The sequence below is a fragment of the Morchella importuna genome (assembly GCF_003444635.1).
Source record: "Morchella importuna strain M04M26 chromosome Unknown Morimp01GS038, whole genome shotgun sequence".
NCBI classification, from domain to species: domain Eukaryota; kingdom Fungi; phylum Ascomycota; class Pezizomycetes; order Pezizales; family Morchellaceae; genus Morchella; species Morchella importuna.
This window is the reverse complement of record NW_025763435.1, coordinates 397,171-419,257: the sequence shown is the minus strand read 5'-3', so window position 1 is coordinate 419,257 and position 22,087 is coordinate 397,171. Positions and strand designations below refer to the sequence as shown.

The following is a 22,087-nucleotide window of genomic DNA, read 5'->3' as shown; positions in this document are numbered from 1 at the left end:
CGACATCAAGAGTTTTGCTGTGACAAAAAAAACCTAACCTCAACTAATATCCCAAACCCTCTAGCCTCTAGAGAAAAAAAGCTACGAGGGGTTCCTAAATCGCTCAATCGCTGTTTCCAAGTCTCGGGCTTTTGGGCCCTCGGACTGGTGCCAGTACTGGGGATAGCCCGCAAGAATTAGCTGTTTTCCAGTGGTTTAGTGCCCTAGGCAAAGAGGCTCGTTCCTCCCCTTAGAACAGGGCTTTCAACGGTCGATAGTTGACCGGGATTCTTCAGATCGTTTCCATCAAACGGCTGCCTCTTGTCAATCCTACTAACGGAGACAGGATGGCTAGTCTTCTTGACACTTTCCCAGAAGCCGGGGTGGCAGGCTGTCGTAATGCGGACATATTTTCCTTACTTTTTCTCTGGTTTTTCTTGAAGCGCTTTGACGCGTTGAAGAAGGTCGAAGGAAGCCGAACAGAACAAGATGGCACAACCCACGTTATTTTTTCCTTTTTTTTTTTTTTCAACAATCGATGCCCCTCCACTCTACATACCCATCAACCCCGGCGGGGCAGTCGAGTTCGATATCGAGCCGGAGCAAACATGGCAGGCCGGAAGTCACCATGGCAGCTTCTGCCTCTACCCTCTGCTTCTGCTTCCTGCTTCTGTTCTGCTTCACCTGAGAACTCAACAAAATTACGACCGTATCGTATCGACAACCGGTACTCCGTCATGCACCTAGCTCGATGTCGAACTCTTCTGTTTCATCGCGATTCTCATCGTTTCGTGCCCTGCCCTCGTTGCTGCCCGACACCCAAGATATGCATAATGACATCCATTAACATCTCGCGGAGGTCCATCCATCAATTGGGTTGCCTCCCCTCGTCGTCCTCGGCTTCTTCCCGAGAGCCACGATGCGCCAGCCAGCCATCCAGCCAGCCATTCAAAAGAAACACCTACATATATTTACTTACCTACTTGCTCGGTACACAACGTACCTCTGCTGCACAGCTGACAGCATGAAGCAAAAAAAAATACTGGTTCGCACCAAAAAGGATGTACTCTCAATCCAAAACGGCCAACCTCACTTCCCAGAGTTGTCCCGAATTGGGGGGAGCGCAATTCGGATTGGGGCCCCGATCATCCGAACTCACCCGTTGCGGATGTCCGCAACTTTTTTATTATTATTACTGTTTTCTTCTCCTTGCCGTTATTGTATTATTGTATTTTTCATTATTAGGTGTTACGGAGAGGTCTCACGATCCCGATCTACAGAGTGCTCTGTAGCTTCTTCTTGCCTAGCTCTATTTCTGCTCCCCCAGGGTTTTGAGCTGAGGCGTTCATTCTCGAAGGTCCTCCCATGTGTTGTGGAAGATTCTCACATGCAGCCAGAGGTCCACTACTCTAAGCTCTCATCCACTCCACATATTAGGGTGGAGATGGAGTACACGGGTTGAGAGACAGGACGGCGCCTAACCCATATCAGAACTCTCTGCTTATACTCAAAACCAGATCGGCACTTTGCTACTACCATTCCAAACGGGAATTGTATGAAGCAGAATATCTGCTCAAATCAGGTCGGCAGATTGTCATAACCACATACATCACATATCTAAAGTGCAGCAAAAAAAAAAGTTTACGTGCCTCACCCTTACCTACCCACTGCTTTTTTTCCTCTCCATCCAATGTTGTAATATGCTGTAGGGCACGACTTTACCGTTTAGGCTCTCCCCCAGATATTCGCAACAACCTGGAACCAGCCAGCCGTTAGCGGGGCCAGGCCAGACCAGGCCGTTGACGAGAGACTGGGATCGGATAAACTGCGAGTGTGTTTCCCTCTGCGTTACATGTGGCATCGGATTTCTAGGGAGCTAGTGATATGATAGGATACCTACACCATAGGCATTCTAGATGCCTTGTTCGAGACGGAAGAAAGGAGGGACCCTTATCATATTTCTCAATTGGGGAGCGCGCGGAATAACCTTTTGCTTTTGCGAATCCCTTTCGCGCTCTGTATATCTAACTATCTGCTTGTTTGGCCCGTCCTTCAATGCATATGGGCCATATCGGAATGTCCTATGCTATGCCACCGGGAACAGGATATCAGGTCCCCATCTCCACACCGGCGCACAAAGGGTCCACAAAACAAAACAAAATAAATGAAGAAGGGTGAAAGAAGGAAAGAAAAAAAAAAGGGAAAAAACAAGGGTCCAGCATCTACATAACACATCCATCAGTAAACAACCCTTCCCCATCACAGATCTCAGATCCATCGCCCTTCACCCCGGCCCCTCAATCTTTCGTAATCACACGCATCCATTCATGCCTTTCTTCATAATCAAGCCGAACGCCCCGGACGGTATGGTGAACGACTGACCGCGCGCCCGCGCCGACAACTGCGATTATGACGACCTAGTACCTGCGAAATTCCAATCCCGCCCGGGCCAGATACAAATATCTATCGGCACCATGACGCAGTGGCCGAGGTCCATTTTCAAAGGGAAGATAAGGTGGGGGATTGGAAGGGATTGAGGGAGGATGCGGTGCACACTCTAGGTAATATAAAGGAAAAAAATTTAAATCCCGCTCCTGGGTCGGTTGGGTGGTAGATGCGGGGCAGGTAGTAGTACTGTACATACATAGAGTAGGATAATACCCTCGGAGTAAGCGGGGGAGGTGGGAGGGAGGGAGGGAGGGAGGGAAAGAGCGGGGAGGTTGGGGGGGAATCCGTAGACCTGGTGCATCTAGAGTAGACAAGACCGCAGGGGCAATTGATCCGCCTTTTCTGCCTGGCTTGCACTGCGAACCGCATGTAATGTATGTATGTGGGTAGAGCAGATATACTACATACATGTACTCGTTTACCACGAAAAGAACCAGAAAATGCAAGTGACGGAAACAGGGATAGTTTGTATGAGAGATCACCGCCACTCCATACAAATAATCCTTGCCCTGAGCAACTGCATTTTCTGGTTCTTTTCGTGGTAAACAAGTATGTATGAAGCAGAAGCAGCAGCAGCATGTACGTACGTACGTCGTCGCGAGATTCCTGCACTGCATCCCTCTTCCCGGTTGCAAGAGAGAAGAAATCCCCTCACCTCCCTCCTCACTCACCCACCTGGCCTACGATATATGGAATACAATACAATACAATAACTGCGGACCTAGGTAGACCGGGTCGTCGGTCAGTGAAACCGAGAAGGTGGAATTGGCGGGTTAAAAATGCCGCAGCTGGGCTGGGGATGTTTAGCGTAATGGTGGTGGTGGTAGCGGTAGTATCATGTATGCAGTGGTGGGTTGTGGGTGGTGGGGGAGGGAGGGATAGATGGAGGGGGACGATTATCTACTTTCTACTATATGCCTACAGAAACGGCTAGTACAGCTATTCGTTTCAACTGAAGGTCGCTAGCTGGTTTGCTAGCCAGCAGAGGACTAGCTGGCTGCTGGTACTCTAGCACCTACCCGGGTGAGAGGGAATAGTAGACGCTGTGCCCGGTGTACAGAGGTGGTGAGAGTACAACAGCCGTAACTGCTCTCACTTCCTCCCATCTCGTACCCTACGAGCGGTCGTCGGGCGGACCTGCTTACTGCGTGTGCGCCGGGCCGCCCGCCTAGCTAGCTAGCTACATAGCTGTCGACTCTACATGTAGATAGAACTCGAGAGCAGACAAGAGCTGATCATCATCCTGTACCTGCTCGACTCTGATATGATATCGCAATCGATCACCCATCCTGTTCGCTCGCCCACCTAGGTTTCTTCTGATCTGGGAAACACACACTACCCGTTATTTTATCCAAGCGAAGGGGGCTGCATACAATGTTCTTGTCTATCGGCCCCCTCGGAGCTATCATTCTGCTCCCAATTCCCTGCGGGCGGGTAGGTTGGTAGGTTACATACTAGACGGGGGGGGCACACGGCTTGATCTTCGTCTCCGGCCACAAGGGATATCTCTCTCTCTTTCTCGAGAGAGAGGTTACTCTACCCCCCTTCCCTCCCCCTCCAAACGCCCGGGAAAGCACTGTTCATTTATGACTTCAGGCTCTAAACCCGCACAGACGTACGGCGGAGGTGGAGAGACTTCCTAGGCGGGTATGTAGGTACTCTAGAGGGCAAGAACCTGGGAAAACGAGGGAGATTGTGTGTATCTACATGTATCAGCTACATATATCTAAATACAATCTCTGCGTGACTGTACTTAGCCCCTCCATTACCCCTCGCTCGCGAGAGAGACTATTCCTCTTCTACATACTTGACCCTTCTTCAGCTGGTTTTTGTGGTTGTTTCGCGATGGATGGATGGCTTGATATCGTGCTACTACTAGCTCTAGCTAGCTATCATGATCAGCTCATTTGATCTGGTTAGTGGGCTATCTATCTTGCTATCAATCAAATCAATCACTCACTCACTTACTCACTCCCAACCCATCTAGCTATCTACTCTATCAGCCCCAACCCAACCCATCCCTCATCCACCCATCCATCTCGTACGCCCTCAACCCTCCCTCCCAGATTCAAACTAGACCGCACGCACACAAGCACGTTTCAATCCACCCACCACTCCCACCACTCCGCGCAAGCAGAAACAAAAAACAAAAAAACAAGAACCAGCTGCTGTCTCTGTCACATATCGCCCGGGCCGCCCGCACGTCTCGCTTTCTTTTCCTGCTCTGCTCCCATCTCGCATCCAGCAGGCAGGTAGGCAGCCAACCTTATCGCGCAGCGCCGCCGGAGATGGCAGGCGAGCAGAGCAGAGCAGAACAGAGGTAGGTGCACAACCAGATATGGTAGATGGGTAGAGGTATGATCTATATCGACATCTATATCTACATCTACATCTATACCCCACCAACACCCCCCCCCCTCCATCCCCCCCTCCATCCCATCCTCATCCGCACGCATCCCATCCCGCTGCTGTGCAGGAAGGAAAAAATAATCAAGCGCGGGAAAAAAACACGGACAGCTGGACGGCACTTGTCACGATTTAAAATCAATCACTAAAGCAAAAAAAAAAAAAAAAAACATTAAATAATCCGGAGGGGAAGGCCAGCTGGTTAGTTGGCTAGTAAGCTAGGAGTTGGACTATCATAAGTCCGGTCAGCATCTCCCTCCATCCATCCATCCCTCCATCGAGAAGCTCCGAACGGCGCGTTCCCCTCCGGTCAGGCAGATGGACGGGTAGCCAGCCAGACAGACAGCTAGACAGCCCGTATCGATCAGTCAATCAATCAATCGGCATGTGTTTCTCTTACCGCCCAGGGGTGGGGGAGGTGGTATGAGAGTGGGAGGCTCAGGGTAAGGTAGGTAGGGCAGGTAGGAAGGTTAGGTCTCGCGGCGGCTGGGGTTGGGGTTGCGGTGCGGACGGAAACAAGACGAGCGCGAATACAGAAGGAGTATCCTTTATCGTATCTTTAAGCGCAGCACTCACACACACACGCACGGAAAAGAAAAAAAGTAAAGGTACGTGGTCGTCGATGGGGGAGGATCAATGTTTGTAACTACAAGTACAGTAGGTGCCGTTGCGTGCAGTGCATGTATTATCATGTAGGTACGGTCACTACTCTACTCTACTCTACCCTACCCTACCCTACTTCGACATAATCTTCAAGCTATGCTGCATGTATGTCCCGGGGTAAGTGTTGTGTTGTACATAACTTACAGGAATTAGGCGTGAGTAACGGGGATGAGATATATACCTCTACCGACCTGTGTAATAAAGTTCGTGACCCACTACACTACTGTATGTATGCTTCTCCTGGTGGATTTCCCGGAGGACGGGAGAAGGAAAGCCAGGTGCACCGGAGAGCTGGAATACTCCAGAGGTAGATACGGCGCGCCGGTATCGATCAGTTCGAGTTCGGACGAAGCATTAACAGTTAGTTCTATTACTGACTGACTACAAACTAACCCTCCAAGAAGCTGTTCTTATTTCTTACTCACTCTACCTACTCTACCTAGCTAGCTACCTCCTCGTACTCGTAAATACCCACTCAGCTAGATTCTAGCTAGATATAGACTGATAGATACCCAGAATCCTAAACCTCCCACGGCCCTTCCCTCGATCCCTCTGTAACATAAAGGCACAGACACGACCTCTTGCGAAAATTTTCGAGCGGAGAGAGGGGTGGGTGAAGCACGCAACTATATTGGCTCACGGGCCGGACCACATCCTCGGATCCTGGCGGGATGTCTCGAAAAGCAGAAAAATGTGATGTGAAAAAAAGGTAGATACCTACGTGGGGGAAAGGGAAAAGGAAAAAAGGACATTTCGCAGCAGCGGCTTTCCAGAACGCGTGGGGTTTGATCTAGCGAAAAGAAAAAAAACATAACCAGGGGGGCCGGTGTGTGAAGTAGGAAATCCCAGCCCGTCAACTAGATGTTGTAGTAGTCTAGCTGTAGTTAGGTGGGTAGATTAGATTTGGGGAGGTAGGTATTCATGTAGGTAATCTAGATGGTTACTTTTGCATGGTTAAGCATCATGGAGATGTAAAGTAGAGTAATGATATAGCCATATATATTTTATTTTTATTTATGAAATTTTTTAGTCGTGTTCCTATGAGATTCGTTGCTTTTTTTTTTCCAGGTAATTTTTTTTCTGCCTCCTACTCTATGTAACCCCCTTCACCCCTTACAGTGCTGTTGGAGTAATATGGAGTAGAGTAGAGTAGCAGGTACTCTCAAGACCTGGGGAAGTTGGAAAAGCCCATGGAAGGGCATGTAGTAGTGAAATACATGGAAAATAGCCTAATGGATATCCCAATAACGGAAGCAGTTGCGGAATTTTTGTTGTCGATTGATCATCGCTCTATAAAATAACATGATGATGCATCAATGATCAATCAACATACACCACTAAATAAGTGTGTACTACATGATGCATAATCTTCATAAAGTTAATAGGTTATGCCTTGTAACCCATAAGTGGCCGAGAGAGAGAAAGAACGGTGGCTAGAAATGTTCTCTATGCAAAACCGATGCGTCTCTGGAACTACCGCTTTCGGGATCTTAAAGCACGGGCACTAACAAGAAAAATGAATTCCTTGTAGAACCCCTGTCCCCTGTTGAGAAGCGACCCTTGTGCAGAAAGGAAGACTCCCCTTCGCCAATTTCGTCTCGGAATTTCCACATTCTGTTTCGAAACGATGAGATCAGAAAAGGAATATGAACATCTGAGAGATTTGATTGACTCCTGATTCCCTCAAACAGAACCTGGCGGATCCCGAAGGCCTGGTTTTCGGTGGGTGGTGGGGTGGGGGAGGGGGAGGGGGGGAGGGGGAGGGGGGGAGATGTTGTTTATTACCAACTTGGCTGGTCAAAGGTAAACAAACTCCCCATCTCCCTCCTCCGACCACCCGGACTTGAAGGAACTAAGCTGGGTTCATGTCTCGTATGGAATTGAGACTCCAGATAGGGTACAGTATTTTGTTCTTGCGCTAAACCCTAGATGACAGGTTTACTATTCCTTGGCGGATATAGACAACACAATAGGCTCGATAGGAAAGTCACAAGACAAGGCCGCCTGCGAAAACTAACCGGAAGGGCTGGCCGCAGCTCAGTTGTACAGTGCGGGCAGGCCGAGGAGGAGGAGGGAACATGTTCTGTTCGTGCAGAAGGGCGGACAGGCAGTAGCAGCGAAGCAAGAGCAGAAGCAGGCAAGTCAGCAGTTGCCAGCAACAGGCGAGGCTGGTTTTAAACAGCGACTTGCCAGCACACATGCAAAGGGTGCTTGGCCGCGTAAGCTATTCCTACTTTGCCATGACTGAAATACTTCTGCAACCCCGGTGTGGCAGGAAGTTAGCGTACGTAGGAAGGAGGGTAACTAGGGGGGGGGGGGTGGCCGTGATCAATGTGATTGTGGTGTAGAGAGAGAGGTTGTTTCTTTAGCTGTTGTATGGGACGGAGGGGTGGAAGGGAATACATGTACATATTGTAAACATGCGCGTTTTGAGTATGTATGTTGTATGTACCGTACCGTTACCTAGCCGTCATTCCTAGGTTTTCGCTTCGTTTGGGTGCGTTTGCGGAGACGGTAATTAGCACGTTTTCGGTAGCATAGCAGATTCTTGCTAGATCCACTCATACCCTTGGGTCTGGTGGTGGTGGAGGGAGCGTAGTAGTCTCGGCCGGGGTTTTTGGTTTATCCTCGCTTCCACCAACCAAGTCGCCTTACAACAGCCGAACCCCACTGGCGGCCTCAAGCGCAGCAACGGATCACTTTTGGGGGGGGGTGAAGTCGGAAACGAAAGTCTGAGTTACTCTGACATAGGGACCTGACTTTCCCCATAAGCATCTTGTCTGGAGCCGCTCACTGTTTATGACGGACCTGACATAGAGCATTGCACGAATTAGAGGCTCATGTACGGACAGAAAATGGGAGGGTGGAGGGGGAGGGGGAGGGGGGGGGGGGGGAGGGGGAAAAGGTTGTTATTTTCAGGAACTGGTGTGGCACTGGATCATATACGGCGAATAAGTTATGGGTATGGGTTGGGGTTCTGGCCGTTAATTACTAGTCTCGAATAATATGGAAGGGGATCCGTGAGAGCTGGGGGCAGGGATGCAGATATGGTAAGGACACCTCTCATCAAGCAAATGCCTGCTGTTAAAACAAAAGCGGCCACGGCAACAGCCACACACTCTCGCACTCACACTCACACCAGCCAGCATGAGTTACCCATCCACATCTGCCAGACAAGTGTGAGCAGGGGAAGGTTGGGTGGTGGATGTGGGAGTTGAAAGGTTGTTGTTTTTGTCCATTTTCTGGGGTGGAGGGTGTAGGAGTAGAGTATCGTAATGCCGCCTCCAGGGCCAAGTAAGTCAGTCAGCAGAGGTGTTACTCTAGCTACAGCTAGCCTGAGTTCCACCCTTTCCACACACCATGGAGGGGTTGATGGGAGGGGCTGTTCTGTTCCATGGTGGAGGTGCATCAAAGCTTTAGCTTACCTAGCTTACTCTGGGTGTGTACTGTTGGTCATTATTTTCGGGACGGAACCATTTATGTGACGATGTAGAGCGGTCACCACATGTTACCCGTAGTGACTGTGGAGTAATTCAAGCATCCACCCATCCAGATCCCTCGGGTTTCCCTCCTTAACACCTCCCAACCATCCATTACTCCCCCTTCGCCCTCTGGCGCTCTTCCGCTCCTTCGCCTCACCCACAGACTTCACTTACACCTCGGTCATCCGAGTGCTGCTCCTCCCTCTCCAGACAGAACACAGCGTACTCGAGTCCAAAGCTGCCCAACACAGCAGAAGCAGCAGCAGCAGCAAGTAACCAGCAAGACCAGCGACAGCCCCAACCCCTTTCGCTCTCGCCTCCTAGCTTGATAGCCCTCCACCTTCACCCCCCTCCTGTCCCTCCATTTGCTCCCCCCCCCCCCCCGCAATCCCTCGTCCGCGGCCCCCTCCAACTGCCCCAGTCCTAATTTGATATTTTTTTAATTGTACTGCTCGTCGTCCTCGCAGCAGACTCTGCACTTTTCCTACTCGCCCCTCCATCTATCTACCTTCCTCTCTCCCTCCTTCTATACCTCCCCTCCCCCCCCCCTTTCTTCCATGCCCCTCCTCTCTTTCAAAAATCCCACCTACCCTTCGTTTTGTCTTTCGCTCCCTCTCACTACCCCGCCGCCCATACGACGTCTGTCGCCTTCCCTCTAATATACATAGTCCCCGTTGCCCCTCGCCTCTGCCCCTTCATCCTCATCCATCATCACCAGCAACAGTCCTTCACCCTCGGACACACACCTTCGTTAACATAACACCCCCCCCCCCCCATACCATCAGAGCTGGTCAATGAAAGGAAGCCGAATACAGTCTTAAAGACCCTTCTCGGAATTCAACAATCCCTATAATATATACATCCCCCCCCCCCCCCGAACGATTTCAACATCGATTCTATAAAGCTTTCATTGCTTTAGTAGTCGTCCTATACACACAATAACAACATAATGCACGAGGTCATTTCAACACCGGCGGCCCAGAGCCAACCTACAAAAAAGGCGGCGCTTGTACAGGAACGAAAATACAAATGCGCATACTGTTCAAGAGCGTTCAGCAGGTCAGAGCACAGGAGCAGACATGAGAGATCACGTAAGGAATTCACACTGGGAGAGCGCGTCTTTATTTTTGCTTGCTGACTGGTCGCGCGCTATTTCTGTAGATACAAAGGAGCGACCTTTCAAGTGCTTAAAGTGCCGAAGCACCTTCGTCAGGAGAGATCTGTTACTGCGACACGACAGGACAGTTCATGCTAAGGATGGCGGTGTTCCACTGCACAGTGAAGTGAAGAGAAGATCTACAAAGAATGCTACATCAGCACCATCAAAACCAGCTATCACCATTGAACAAGCTGCCATCGAGCAGCTAGAAGCAAGTAGTGATGGGATGGTAGATTTGGAGACAGCTGCGGCTTTGATGACTGAGCTTCATCATGCTGCAACTGCAGCGGCAGCGATAGATGAGCAGGAAATGCTATTGCAAGAGAAATCAAGACGTTCAATGTCTTCAAACCCCGAATCTGTGTTCGATCCCTCTGTGCCATATGCGCCTGGTGTAATTCCGGTTCAAAACATGTCCACCTGGGACCCTCCTACTCCTTCGTCGACCACAGGACCAGAACCCCCAAGAAGCCAGTATATGTCAAGTTCTCAGTCTTCCTCGCATGAGTCGGGAATGACATGGAGCTCAAACAGCTTACAGCCGCCTTCTTACCGCAACACCATGGAACGATCTCTCTCCGCTGATCCTTCGCGAGGAGGCTCGACTGTGACGCCAACTTCATACGCTTCTCCGAATCCTTGGTTCACGGGCCCTCCATCACCCGTAAATCCGTGTGGTGTCAGTGCTTCATCACAGACTACCCCCCCACCAACCCCTCCATCAGTAGACTCAGACCATGACAGAAACATGGTGCTAGATAACATTCGTGAAATCGATGTCGATCGCGCTGTGCTTGACAAGTTCCGTTTGCCGAGTAAAAGTGCCTTGAACAGATATCTTTCTGCCTATTTCAATCTCTTCCATCACCATTTCCCATTCCTCCACCCAGCATCATTTAGCCCAGGAAAGGTTGCACCGCCTTTGTTGTTGGCCGTATTGTCTATTGGTGCTTTGTACACATTCGAGAAAGAACAAGCGTAAGTTGACCTCCCAACGCCTGCAGTCCAGGCCCAATTTAAAATCTAACCGCTCTTTAGTTATACACTGCATCTGTCTGCGAAGGTGTTGGTAAACAACTTCCTTCACCGAAACCAAGAATATAACTCGCGTAACTGCCCGTTATGGACTACCCAGACCTTATTGCTCAACATGGTGTTCGCAAGCTGGAGTGGTGACGCAAAGGGATTGGAATGGACCTGTTCCATCAAGAACCTCCTTGCAAATGTAAGTTCCTCTGTTCCATGATTGTAAAGGCGGCGATTCTAATAACTTGTATAGATGGTTGCCGGTGGCAGGTATGAATTGCAACTGAGGACTGAGCAGCGTGGGGATGAGTTGCCTACTCGTGAAGAGTGGATTGAGGAAGAGGGCAGCAAGCGAACATACTTTGCTGTATACGTCTTCTTTGGTCTTCTCACATTGACATACAACCACCTCCCTGCGATTACTTATAATGAGTTTGATTCGCTTCCATTGCCTTGCTCTGAAACCTTGTGGAATATGGATGGTTTTGATGATCACAGCTGGCGGGAACACCTCGTCAACGCTTCACTCCCCACTTTTAAAGAAGCTCATTCGCGTCTTTTCAGAGGGGAGCCTCTTCAGTACAGCGCTTTTGCTGCACGCATTATGATCAATGCTCTGTTCATCGAGGTTTGGGGCGTTAAAAGAAGTCCCGAGATCCTTGACTCGGTTGTGTCTGAATATCGTGAAAAGCTCCGCGTCGCGCTAGATACCTGGCAAAGAGCTTTAGATTATTGCACACCCGAGACTATGATCGTTCCCTTGACCGCTCCTCAAAAAGGTCACCCTCTGGTCTTTAACGCCATGGCTATGTACCGCTGTACCATCGCAAGGCTTGAGGTTGACCTTGTTTCCGTCCAGGAAGCACTTCGCTTCCACAACCCTAATGATGTCGCTCAAGCAATGACTTCTGCAGCTCATTCGATACCCAGATCGGATGCCATGACGAGGGTTATTCAACAGTGTTTTGAGTGTTTCCAGATACCAGCGTTGATGGGTATCCGCTGGGTCGCGAGAACCTCTGCCCTAAACTGGAGCGTAGAGCATCCGCTTTGTGGGTTCGAACTCATGTTGATCCTGAGCTTGTGGTTGTACAGACTCGAAGAGGAGAGTGAGGTTCAGCCACCTACCGAGGAGGAACAGGCGATGTTGACTAAAGTGAGGGATCTGTTTGATGATGATTCAGTTGAGTTGTACGGATCGAGGCTGAGTGCTGCTGTTGCTATGGTCTGGGGAGGCATGGTTGATGAAGTTGTTGTTTGGGGGTGAGTCACAATTACCTTGTTCTAGTTTTAGTAAGGATATGTTCACTGACGAAACGCAGTATTACCAAATTGCTTGGCGAATCCTTCAAAGTTCACTCTCACACGCTCGCTCTGGGTGACGACATGGGAATGACCATGTCTTCCTCTTCTTCGCCCACGCCTGAGGCAGAAGACGAAATGGAGAGTGAACTCGAATAGTTATCCTTTGGAAAAAGGAAGACACAAGATTGCGATTATTTTTCCGTTTATTCTGTTTATGTGTGAGCCTAATACTTTACGACTGTGATGAATCTTTGCTTTCTGTTTCGCATATATCAACGCCTTTTCTCTCTTCATCTTTCTGTTTATTGGTTTTTTTCTTCATTTTCAGACTTTTTCCTTAATTGGTTTGATTTCACCCCTCCCCTTATTCATTTCTGTGAATATCTGTTTTTTGTTTTGAGGATAGTCCCCTTCCTCACTGTCTCGTTTTTACCATGGCGTATCTGGCTCGGTTCACAGTCTATTGAGTTTTAGCATGGATTGAGCGTTTTTCGTTTTTTGAGTTAATGTTTCTTTGAATTTTTTGCATCTCATATGGTTATTTGGTAGTGGATTTCGTCTTTTCTTGCGCGCGCAGGCAATCAGGGGGGGCTTTGGGTACAGGTCTGCTTTATTGCGTTGAAAGATTTGGGTGGGTTTATCGGGGAACATGGATGGGTCGGTTTGCTTTGCTGTCTTTTTTTTTCTTTCCCTTTCTTATACAAAAAACGCTTGGAAAGGGCTCTGGACAGCCGTTTTTGACGTGTGTGCGTCTAAAATCTTTTTATTGATGTTTCTTCTTCTTCTCTTTCTTCTCTTTCTTCTCTTCTTTTTTTCTTTCGCTTCTTACTTTTTTACTCTTATCACCATAACGTAACTATTAGTTTTAGTAGTGGTATTAACTTTCGTCTTACTATTTATTATTTATGACCTTCTGCTTTGCCTTTTTCACTTGAAAATCACGAACCGTATTGCCTTTAGTACTATTTCATGTGGGGACATTGTTTCTTTTATATCTTGAACGAAAAGAAGAAAACGTACGTGGGGGTTTACTTGCAGCCCTAGCGGGAGAAGGGAAATAGCTCGGAATTTTCGAGTAGGGCTGCCAGAATTGTGCTTTTAAGTCTGTTGCTTTTTTTTTGTATCTATTTGATAATTCCAGCACTGGTTACCCTCACTGAGATCCGCTTGCGGCCTTACCGCTGTTCACTGCTGCTTTCCGTTACTGTCGTGGGGCCAAGTTGAACGAACAAAATAAAGTTGACCTGTCAGTTGCTGAGTGGTGACGTAAAGTGAAATAAGCACATATGGGGAGTGAAGGTAAATTGTCACAATGACATGACATGCAGTTCGCCTCGAACCCTCTTCGTGGGTAGATACATGCGGCGGGAATGTCTTCAACTACATACATAACTAAACCAACTTCTTACTCTATGATAATAGAATCGAGGAAGCGAGGGGGACGGTAGTGTAGAGCAGATAGTCTACATATGTACTGTGAACGGTACATACTTCGTACATACATTCGTAGCTCTCATCTGCCTGTCACCTTGTCACTTTAAAAGGTTGGTTACTGCTAGCTCAAGAGTAGAGCTATACTGCATTTACAGCAAGGATCTGGCATAGATTCATGACAGACAGGCACCTCGAGATCGAGGAAACCTCCTCACTGTCTTGCCCTTTCTGTTGTTGTTGTTGCTATTGGAGCCATTGTCCAATAGATGCACGTGGATGGTGCCGCTCGCTTGTAGGCAGGCGGCGGGCAGCTCAGGGTGCTTTTTTCCCCTAGGTTCATGGATATTCCGGAGAGCCTCCGCTCTTGGGGCCGTGGGGAGGTTCGTGTCGGACGGACAGCGCACATTTCCCCGTCCGTTCGTTACATCGTGACTTTTACGTTTTGTTGTTGTCGTCGGTCGTGTGAACGGTGGGTGGATGTGGGGTGTTTTTGCGGGGTGAGCGACCCTAGGATGTACTCTACTTAGAGTAGCTAAACCAACGGTACGTACTCGTACATACCGTGATCGCGAACGCGAAGACGGGCGTGTGACACCTCCTAGTCACTCCCCTCACCGTCCCATCCATCCCCCACCCCCGCAAAATCAAAATACACAGTGGTATGTAGGAGGTACGGAGGGGCTCCACTGTGGTTTGGCTAGTCTTGATCGGACGGGGGGGATGCGACGGGCGTGAGCTCGCGAATCTGGCGGGGTTGGAAATGGAACCTTCAGCTCGAAATTAAAGGATTGGATTCAAGACCGTGGTAGGTCATAGCTAGCCCGGTAGCTGTAGCTGTATGGATGTGGGGAGCTTGTTACAGCTGGGCTTTTGTAATCACATACGTCGAGAGGAAGCTATTCGCGAAAAGCAAGAACCAGCAGGAGCTGCTGCAGAGTTCCAAGTTCGCCTCATTGGCTTTTTTGGGCGCCCTCGTGGTGTATCTGTATCTGTCAGTGCGTTGATCAGCGTTGTCGTCGTCCCTCTGTGGCTCAGTTGAGGAAATCAATCTCTCGGCGAAGGAGGCATTTTTGCAGGAGGTCAAATGATATGGCTTTGTCAATCAAAGTTAGATGGCCTCTCTTCAAGCTGTTGCCCCTCCACCACCCCGAGGAAAGCGCACCTATAATGAAGCGTTTATAATTACTTACACGATGGCTTATTTTGTTTTTTGTTTCCCTCCCTCCCTCTAGCCTTGGGGGATGATGAACTTATGATGGCACATTTATCATCTTTCGTCTCCCTTAACAGAGACCACACGCACACCTCCAACCTTTGTTTTTCCGCTTCCACCCTCCCTTATTTTTCTGTTTTGTCCACTCAACAACTTCCTGTGTGCACGGTTCCCAACAATCGAATATGCATTGGCGGAGGCGGAAATATCTAGGTTTTTTGTTTTTCCCACCTCACTTTTGCTTCCGGCTCTCGTCTTCTTCTCTTTCTACCTTACTTTACGGTACCACCTTACTTTACCTCACTTCTCCTCCGCTCGATCGATCCCGGGAGTGTCTCTCCATTTCGCGTCTATAGATTTGCTTTTTTGCCCCGCTTCCATCTTCAGAGGTCTGAACATAACCCCGCAAAGCGGATGAGGTGCAAAACGTGACTTTTTTCCTTCTCATTTAAAGCGTCACTCGCTGTGCGGGCTTCGTCCCAGGTTTTTTTTTTCTCCCTACATAATGATGATAAGTAGATAGAGTGCAATAACTCATCGTGTTACACAGCCGTGAGTTATGATAGACAGCGCTAGGCAGGCAAGCAAAGCAAGCAAGCAAAACAAAATAAAACCGACAGAAAAGTCTCTTATGTTTCGGCGCAAACCCGGGTATAGGAAAAACCCTGTTTGTGACACGTTCGGTATTTCATTACTTCTGCTACTCTACATACCCGGAGTCTTCGGTCCGTTTTATGTAGGAATCTATATTTGAGCATATATAGGGTACCTACCGACATGAAGAGCTAGCCCGCCGCTTATTACACCAATCCAAACAACTGGTCGTTTCCTCTTTTCTTTTTCTTTTTCCCTTTTCCTACCCCCCAAATAATCCTGGTTGCTGGTTTTTTGCGGGGTGTTCCTGATTTACCGGGACGAGCCTTTGAGTTTAGTTGCGGGGTCAAACGGCGGCTTTGAGCCTTTTACATGGTTGTTTTGGAGGCCCCGTTTGTCTTGGAAGGCCGTGGAGGGCTTCTGGAGCCGGACCCACTGAAGCCACTGCTGGGAAGGAGGATCAGGGTGTAGGGGAAAATCGGGTAGTGGGTGCGGTGATCGTGAAGTGCCTAAGTAAGGTGGTGTTGGTGTGGGGCAAAGAGAGGGTTGGGGTTGTGATCATGAGAAATCACTCGTTCAATATAAAGCTTGGCATAAAGCATAAAAGACATTCTCGATATCGAGATAAACAAAGTTGAAGCTACGTAGCCTGTGATTTTAAACTTCATTGCCGGTTCTTTTGAGAACAGATATCCAGCAAGGGCCACATGCACCCAACCCTAGCACTCAACGTGCAACTCGGAGGTGCATTCTTCTCCCTTTCATTATTTATTCATGCCTTCTTCATTCGCGCCCAAATAGAACAGAGCCATCACCAATATCTAATTCCCTCAAGAATCCTCAATTATTACAGGTCTACCTCCCTGCTAGTACAAAATAAGTCGCCACTCAGCATTGGTGTTGTCATAATTGATCCCAGTGTCGTTCTAAAGGTGATGGCACATTACGAACTTCAAAAACCTCTGTCCTTCGTCACTCGTGAGTCAAAACTACCTATTTGTATCAGAACGGTTTACGATAGAAAGACAGATAACCTTGTTTTCCTTTCTTTTTTTCTGCTCTTATCGCGAATTGTTGAGCTGGGCTCGATCTGAATGCCAATTCAGCAGCAAACTGGCAGATGATCGAACGGTCACGGTCAGGCTCAAAATCCGCATCTCAGCGCTTGCTGTGGACTGCAAATTGGAAAGGCTGGATTTACATAGCAGCTGGCTTCGAGTAACTTTGAAATTGTGCCCCGTCCATCATTGAATTGCAGTAACACCGCCGCAAAGCTATCACGGCGCAGCAGATGTTTCCTCCCAATCGGACTGGTTCCCAAGACACCCCACTGCGGAGTGTATCAGCTTTTAGGGTTAAAGTTGCTGCGCCGGCATACACTAATTAAAGTGACTGAGTATCGTGGAGGTGCCACTCTGTCCAAACCCCAGACCTTTATATTTCCCCAGGTTATATCATACAATATAATTGACTGAGTGTATTATATCTACCCAACGATTACGGAATCAATTCTATGTAACATTTAGAGTTGAAGTGAAATAACGACTGTCCTCCAGCCGATCCTTGCTGCACCCTCCTCTGCCTCTCTCCCGGGTACGTTTCAGGCGGGCGAACCACCACTGCGGGATTTTCTGGGGGCCACGTTTTTGGAGGGGGAGCGAAGGGAGGGGGGGAGGGGTCAAAATATGGTGGGGTTAGCTACATAAATAAATAGCTAGGAGATGGCAGATCTAGCTTCCGGGTAAGTATATTCGTTGGTATGTATGCTATTAATCTTCCGGCTGGCCTAAGGCTTTTACAGGAGCTGGGGTCTGGTGATAAAGGCCTAGGCCTCGAGATATGGCCTATGAGAGGTGCACATTAAGATGTTAAAGAATCATCAGGGTCATGCATTTTTACCGTACTTGGGAACATGTGTTTCGAGTTGAGTTGCTTTGCTGCTGCTGCATATCATATTATCAAGCCTTTAGAATATGACGGTGAGACTAAAGGGAAGGTTCTGGAGAAAAAGAAGATTTCCTTCTAGATGTCTGCCTAATTCAATCCGTGCATATGCATTTTTAGGCACTTTCCCGGGATGTGGGAGAGGAATTCGATCCATTGGTGGGTTTGGGTAATTATTCGTTACGTGCATATCAGGTAGGCAGGAGTGATCTCAAAGTATGTGTGGATGGTACCTGTGTTGAACTAAGATATCGTTGATAGAGGACGAAGAGGTGTAAAGTATAATTCCTCGTAAAGAGGGGGTAACTTGCAAAGGTTGGGACCGGCATGGAATGGGTTTAATATCCCTCATTGACCCGATCCGACGTCCAGATATCTCAAAGTCAACGAGCGTGACCAGCAGGAACAGCCACACTTATGCCATAAGTTACGCAGTAACCAGATCCTCTCAGCTGCAGCGTGACGAGTTTCAGTTGTAGGTGTGCACGTGCACTGTTTCAGACCCTGTCACTTCACAGCACATCACTCACCCACTACTTTGCCAACTCACCACTTAACCCCTTAGGAGCATGTAGATGCGTACAGACTACATGTCAACATATGCATATGTGCGGTTTCCTTTTTGCTGGGGAAATGGTCCATCTGAATTCTGATACAGGGTGTAAGTTCATGTACAAGCTCTACATATGTAGAATAAAATACTTACAGCAGAGTATTCACTGCATAGCACTCTACATACAAGTATGTAGGTAAGTTACTAGTTGGGTAGAGTATGTAGAGCACTCTCTCTCTGCTTGCCCTACTAGTTGCCTACCTATCACGCGGCAAATATCTCCCAAGAGCCGACAAGCCGATCATGAGAGAGAGAGAGAGAGACAAAGAGACACTCACACAATACCCTCTAGCCACCCTTACCTTACCTTGGAAGATTGGAATTTCTCCGGGAATCGAGCAAATAGCCCCCCAAGTAAGAATACTGATAGCCACTACAACCAGCACCACCACCATTACAACCACCACTACCCCAACCACCCCTCCAATACGGGAGTTTCATTTCTTGCTCTGATCCTCCTCCTTGCATAGTGGATTATGCTCTTCTCAAATGACCCAAACTAGACCCTACCCTACTAGCAGTGTTGTTGAGAGGGCTGGTTTTCCGAAATCCGAATTAATGCCCGCGTCGAGCAGAACATCATGCGGTAGCACAGCGACCGACAACCAACAACCCGACCCAACGCAGCCCAACCCCCAGTTGCCCCTTGGTCCGTGCGCGCTACAGTATGCAACAACTAACAGCAAGAACAACTGCAACGTAGGAGGTAGCTGTGTATGTACTCTCTACCTACATAGAAGTACAGCACCAGCGACCCCTTTCTACGAATATACCCGCTCTGAGCAGAATAGGTAGCCTTGCGGGTATCGGTACAACATAGATACCCTGTACCCAGACACTGGCACCTCCCTGGGCTTCACAACCCTCCGAGAAAAGAAAAAAAAGAATTTACATCCACATCCCATCCCATCCCTAACGTATCAATCAAAAAGTCCTTAGTTCCCCCCCCCAGTCCGTCCGTCCGTCCCCCACCCCACACAATTCCAAATCACACCACGTCAAAAAAGATGTCGTCAACAACTCTAAACTTATCCCTGAAGCAGCTCCCGCGGTCCGTCTTTACGGCGGAAAGCCTTCCGGGGCTGATACGGGACGGATTGGACTTTGTCCGCACGATCCCAAACTCCCGCGAGCACACAGCGGAAACAACGGTCGACGTCAAGTGGGCCCTGGCAAAGTCTGACGCGGATATCAAGGTTTACAGCGCGACACACAATAAGGAGCGCTGGACGAGTAGGGTGACGGTCGCGCCAGGGGTGCCCTATGAGGTTGTGAGGAAGAGCTTAGCTGAGGAGAAGAACAAGGCAGAGTTGGAGTATTTGTGTAAGCCTGAGGATATAATGGAGGTGACTGCGACAGAATACTTTGAGGGCCTGAAGATACGGTTGGAAGGTATGTTCGGTTTCTTTGTTTGGTATCAATATTACATGTAGTAGTGTTTGGGATTACTAACTAACTAATGGGGGGCGACTAAACTAGATGTACACAAGTTGCTGCACGTCCAAGCGTTCTCTGCAAGGGAGTTCTTGGAAACCGTTATTTCTCACGACCTACCAGACTCCGAGAACGGACTGCGCTCGTTCATTGTTGTCTCCATGCCGTTAGAGGGCAGTGTGAGGTCTGAATCCGCAGTTCTTGGCCAATATGTGTCGGTGGATTATGTCCACGAACTTGAAGAAGGCGGAGTAGAAATACTCTTGGCTCTATGCGTAAGTTACCTTCTACCCGCGGATGCCTCGATATTAAATCAACTAACGCCTACTATCCCCACCATAGAGCGATGCAAAAGGTTCTATCCCGAGGTGGATGCAGAATATGGCGATGACTACTCAAGTGTTTGGTGATGGAAGGTTGTTTTTGGATTATCTTTTGAAGAAGTCCCAGGAAGGGAAGTAGTAGTACCAGGGCCCGCTGTGTAATCGTCTGTAGCTGCATATTACCTCTTATCCCACTATAGACATGTTGTATAAATAATATTATACTATACCTACATGTATGTATAGACTAGAAGCAGGACCCTGCTTTTTGCGATGCATTTAGATTACATACATACTACTTAACATCCTCTATTGATCCGCTGAGTGAGATGTGATGTGCGTAGGCTGAATTAATGAAAGAATGCGCCGATCCGGGAATGATAGTTTCGCGGGAATATAACCTCACATGAAACATGCAGGTTCCCGATGAGTTATGTATCAAATCGCGATGGTGTTCGGCATTGAGCCGTTCATTGAAACAGGGAGGGAGCGCGGGAAGTGCGTAATTAATAGCAGCTGCTGGTAATGATCCCTATTCGTCCTTGGCCGGGAAAATCATTATCAGGCTTGAGACGATCATGCCCGCAGCTGCATGCAGGCGGGGATAGATGACAAAAAGCCGGTGCTTATGTCATTACCCCCCCCTTCGTTGCCAATTGTGGAACTAGTTATTAGTCAGTTGAAAACCATTTTTACTATTAGTTAGAAACTTGATATTGGCTCTCGTCCAATTAGGGCCGGAGATGGAATTCAACAACTCTACGCAGTTGTACTTGTATGCACCCCTCCAGTTAGAACCTTGAATCCAGATCGATGGTTTCCTAGATTCAACCAGTCCCTTCCCCCAAGATCTGGCCCTTTAAAAAGGGTGCCCTGCGGTCTGCCGCCTTATTTGATCCACACAACCCACTCCGCGTATTTGAAAATGTCGTCCATGTCACTCACCCCATCTGTTAAAGAAGCACGTCTAATCCACTTGAAGGTAAAGCTCAAGACCTACGAAGACCAGCGCGACAAGCAGAACCATGTGATAGCTGAGCTGTGGTCGGAGTATGTCAAGAAGTCTGAGGAGGAGGCTGCGTTGAGAATAAAGATTAATAGCTACGTTAAGGATAATACAGATGAGGGTAAAAGATTGGAGAAGGAGCTGGAGAGAGTTACCAGGGTGGTGCTGGAGCTGGGGGTGGCGAAGAGTGCGGCGTCGGCAGAGGTAAGGAGGTTGACGAAGAAGATTGCGGCGAAGAAGATTAAAATAGCAGTGGCGAGAAGTCGGTGGTCACCTGCGGCTTGAGATCGAAGTGAAGTGGTGAAGTGGAGGTTAGCGAGAGAGCGGGAGATGATAATTGGGCAGGTTGCCTGGAGTGACAGCAGATTGTGACGTGACCGTTCCAGTCAATTTGAAACAATTAAACAGAAAGTTTACCGACAAAGTTCGGGACCATCATTCTTGGGATTATGACTAAGGAGTGAATACTAATCGTCTGGTTGTACGGGTTTCCTTAGTCGTGTCTTCACGTTGGAGATAATTTCAGTCATGAAATATCACTCGATGCGTCCAATGGTTAGAAACCAGATCTGCAGAGTTCATTGTTCATCTCGAGACCTTGATTATGGCGGAGGAATCTTTGATGTGATAGGCATCTAATATGGCCGGATCTTGAGATTCTTCCCCTCACTGCTTTCCCGTCCTATACTTGCTAGTGTCATGACGCCATTCACTGGATAAAAGTTTAAGGACCTGCCATCATTTCTCGTACTGCTGTTATGCTAGTAACTTGGTATAGGAACTCATATTGGCTAATCTTTGCACAAGCTACCTTACTGTTTGTTCTTGTATAGTCACGTGTGCGTCACTTTGAGGATAATGGTGTTCTGTGGTGTGGTTTGGATTCTAAAGGAAGTAACGTAAAACTTTAACATGAGTTCGATAAGCATGCATCGTTGGAATAAGAGGTATATACAGAATACCACTGTGAGTAGGTTGTAGTGACCGAGAGTGGGAAATCAATCTTTACCTGCAGTTTTGTGATAACGTTAGTAATCCTTGTAGCTAAGATACCAAAC

At 48.4% G+C, this 22,087-nt stretch overlaps 4 protein-coding genes across 4 annotated transcripts; all 4 read left to right on the top strand.

The window, feature by feature from the left end:
• Nucleotides 1-5,727: 5,727 nt before the first annotated feature.
• Nucleotides 5,728-6,054, top strand: LAJ45_09738 (uncharacterized protein; the record flags this gene model as incomplete). Its single annotated transcript, XM_046119277.1, has 3 exons — nucleotides 5,728-5,836; nucleotides 5,898-5,959; nucleotides 6,013-6,054. 3 exons carry the CDS (start codon nucleotides 5,728-5,730, stop codon nucleotides 6,052-6,054), a joined length of 213 nt encoding a protein of 70 aa, XP_045967599.1.
• Nucleotides 6,055-9,927: 3,873 nt separating this feature from the next.
• LAJ45_09737 (uncharacterized protein) lies at nucleotides 9,928-12,624 on the top strand (the record flags this gene model as incomplete). Its single annotated transcript, XM_046119276.1, has 5 exons — nucleotides 9,928-10,069; nucleotides 10,140-11,115; nucleotides 11,176-11,362; nucleotides 11,417-12,426; nucleotides 12,486-12,624. 5 exons carry the CDS (start codon nucleotides 9,928-9,930, stop codon nucleotides 12,622-12,624), a joined length of 2,454 nt encoding a protein of 817 aa, XP_045967598.1.
• Nucleotides 12,625-19,273: 6,649 nt separating this feature from the next.
• LAJ45_09736 (uncharacterized protein) lies at nucleotides 19,274-20,162 on the top strand (the record flags this gene model as incomplete). The annotated part of the gene is made up of 3 exons (XM_046119275.1): nucleotides 19,274-19,658; nucleotides 19,746-19,975; nucleotides 20,043-20,162. The coding sequence occupies 3 exons, from the start codon at nucleotides 19,274-19,276 to the stop codon at nucleotides 20,160-20,162; spliced, it is 735 nt and encodes a 244-aa protein (XP_045967597.1).
• A 786-nt stretch (nucleotides 20,163-20,948) lies between these two features.
• LAJ45_09735 (uncharacterized protein) lies at nucleotides 20,949-21,314 on the top strand (the record flags this gene model as incomplete). Its single annotated transcript, XM_046119274.1, has 1 exon — nucleotides 20,949-21,314. One exon carries the CDS (start codon nucleotides 20,949-20,951, stop codon nucleotides 21,312-21,314), a length of 366 nt encoding a protein of 121 aa, XP_045967596.1.
• Between the last annotated feature and the right edge of the window lie 773 nt (nucleotides 21,315-22,087).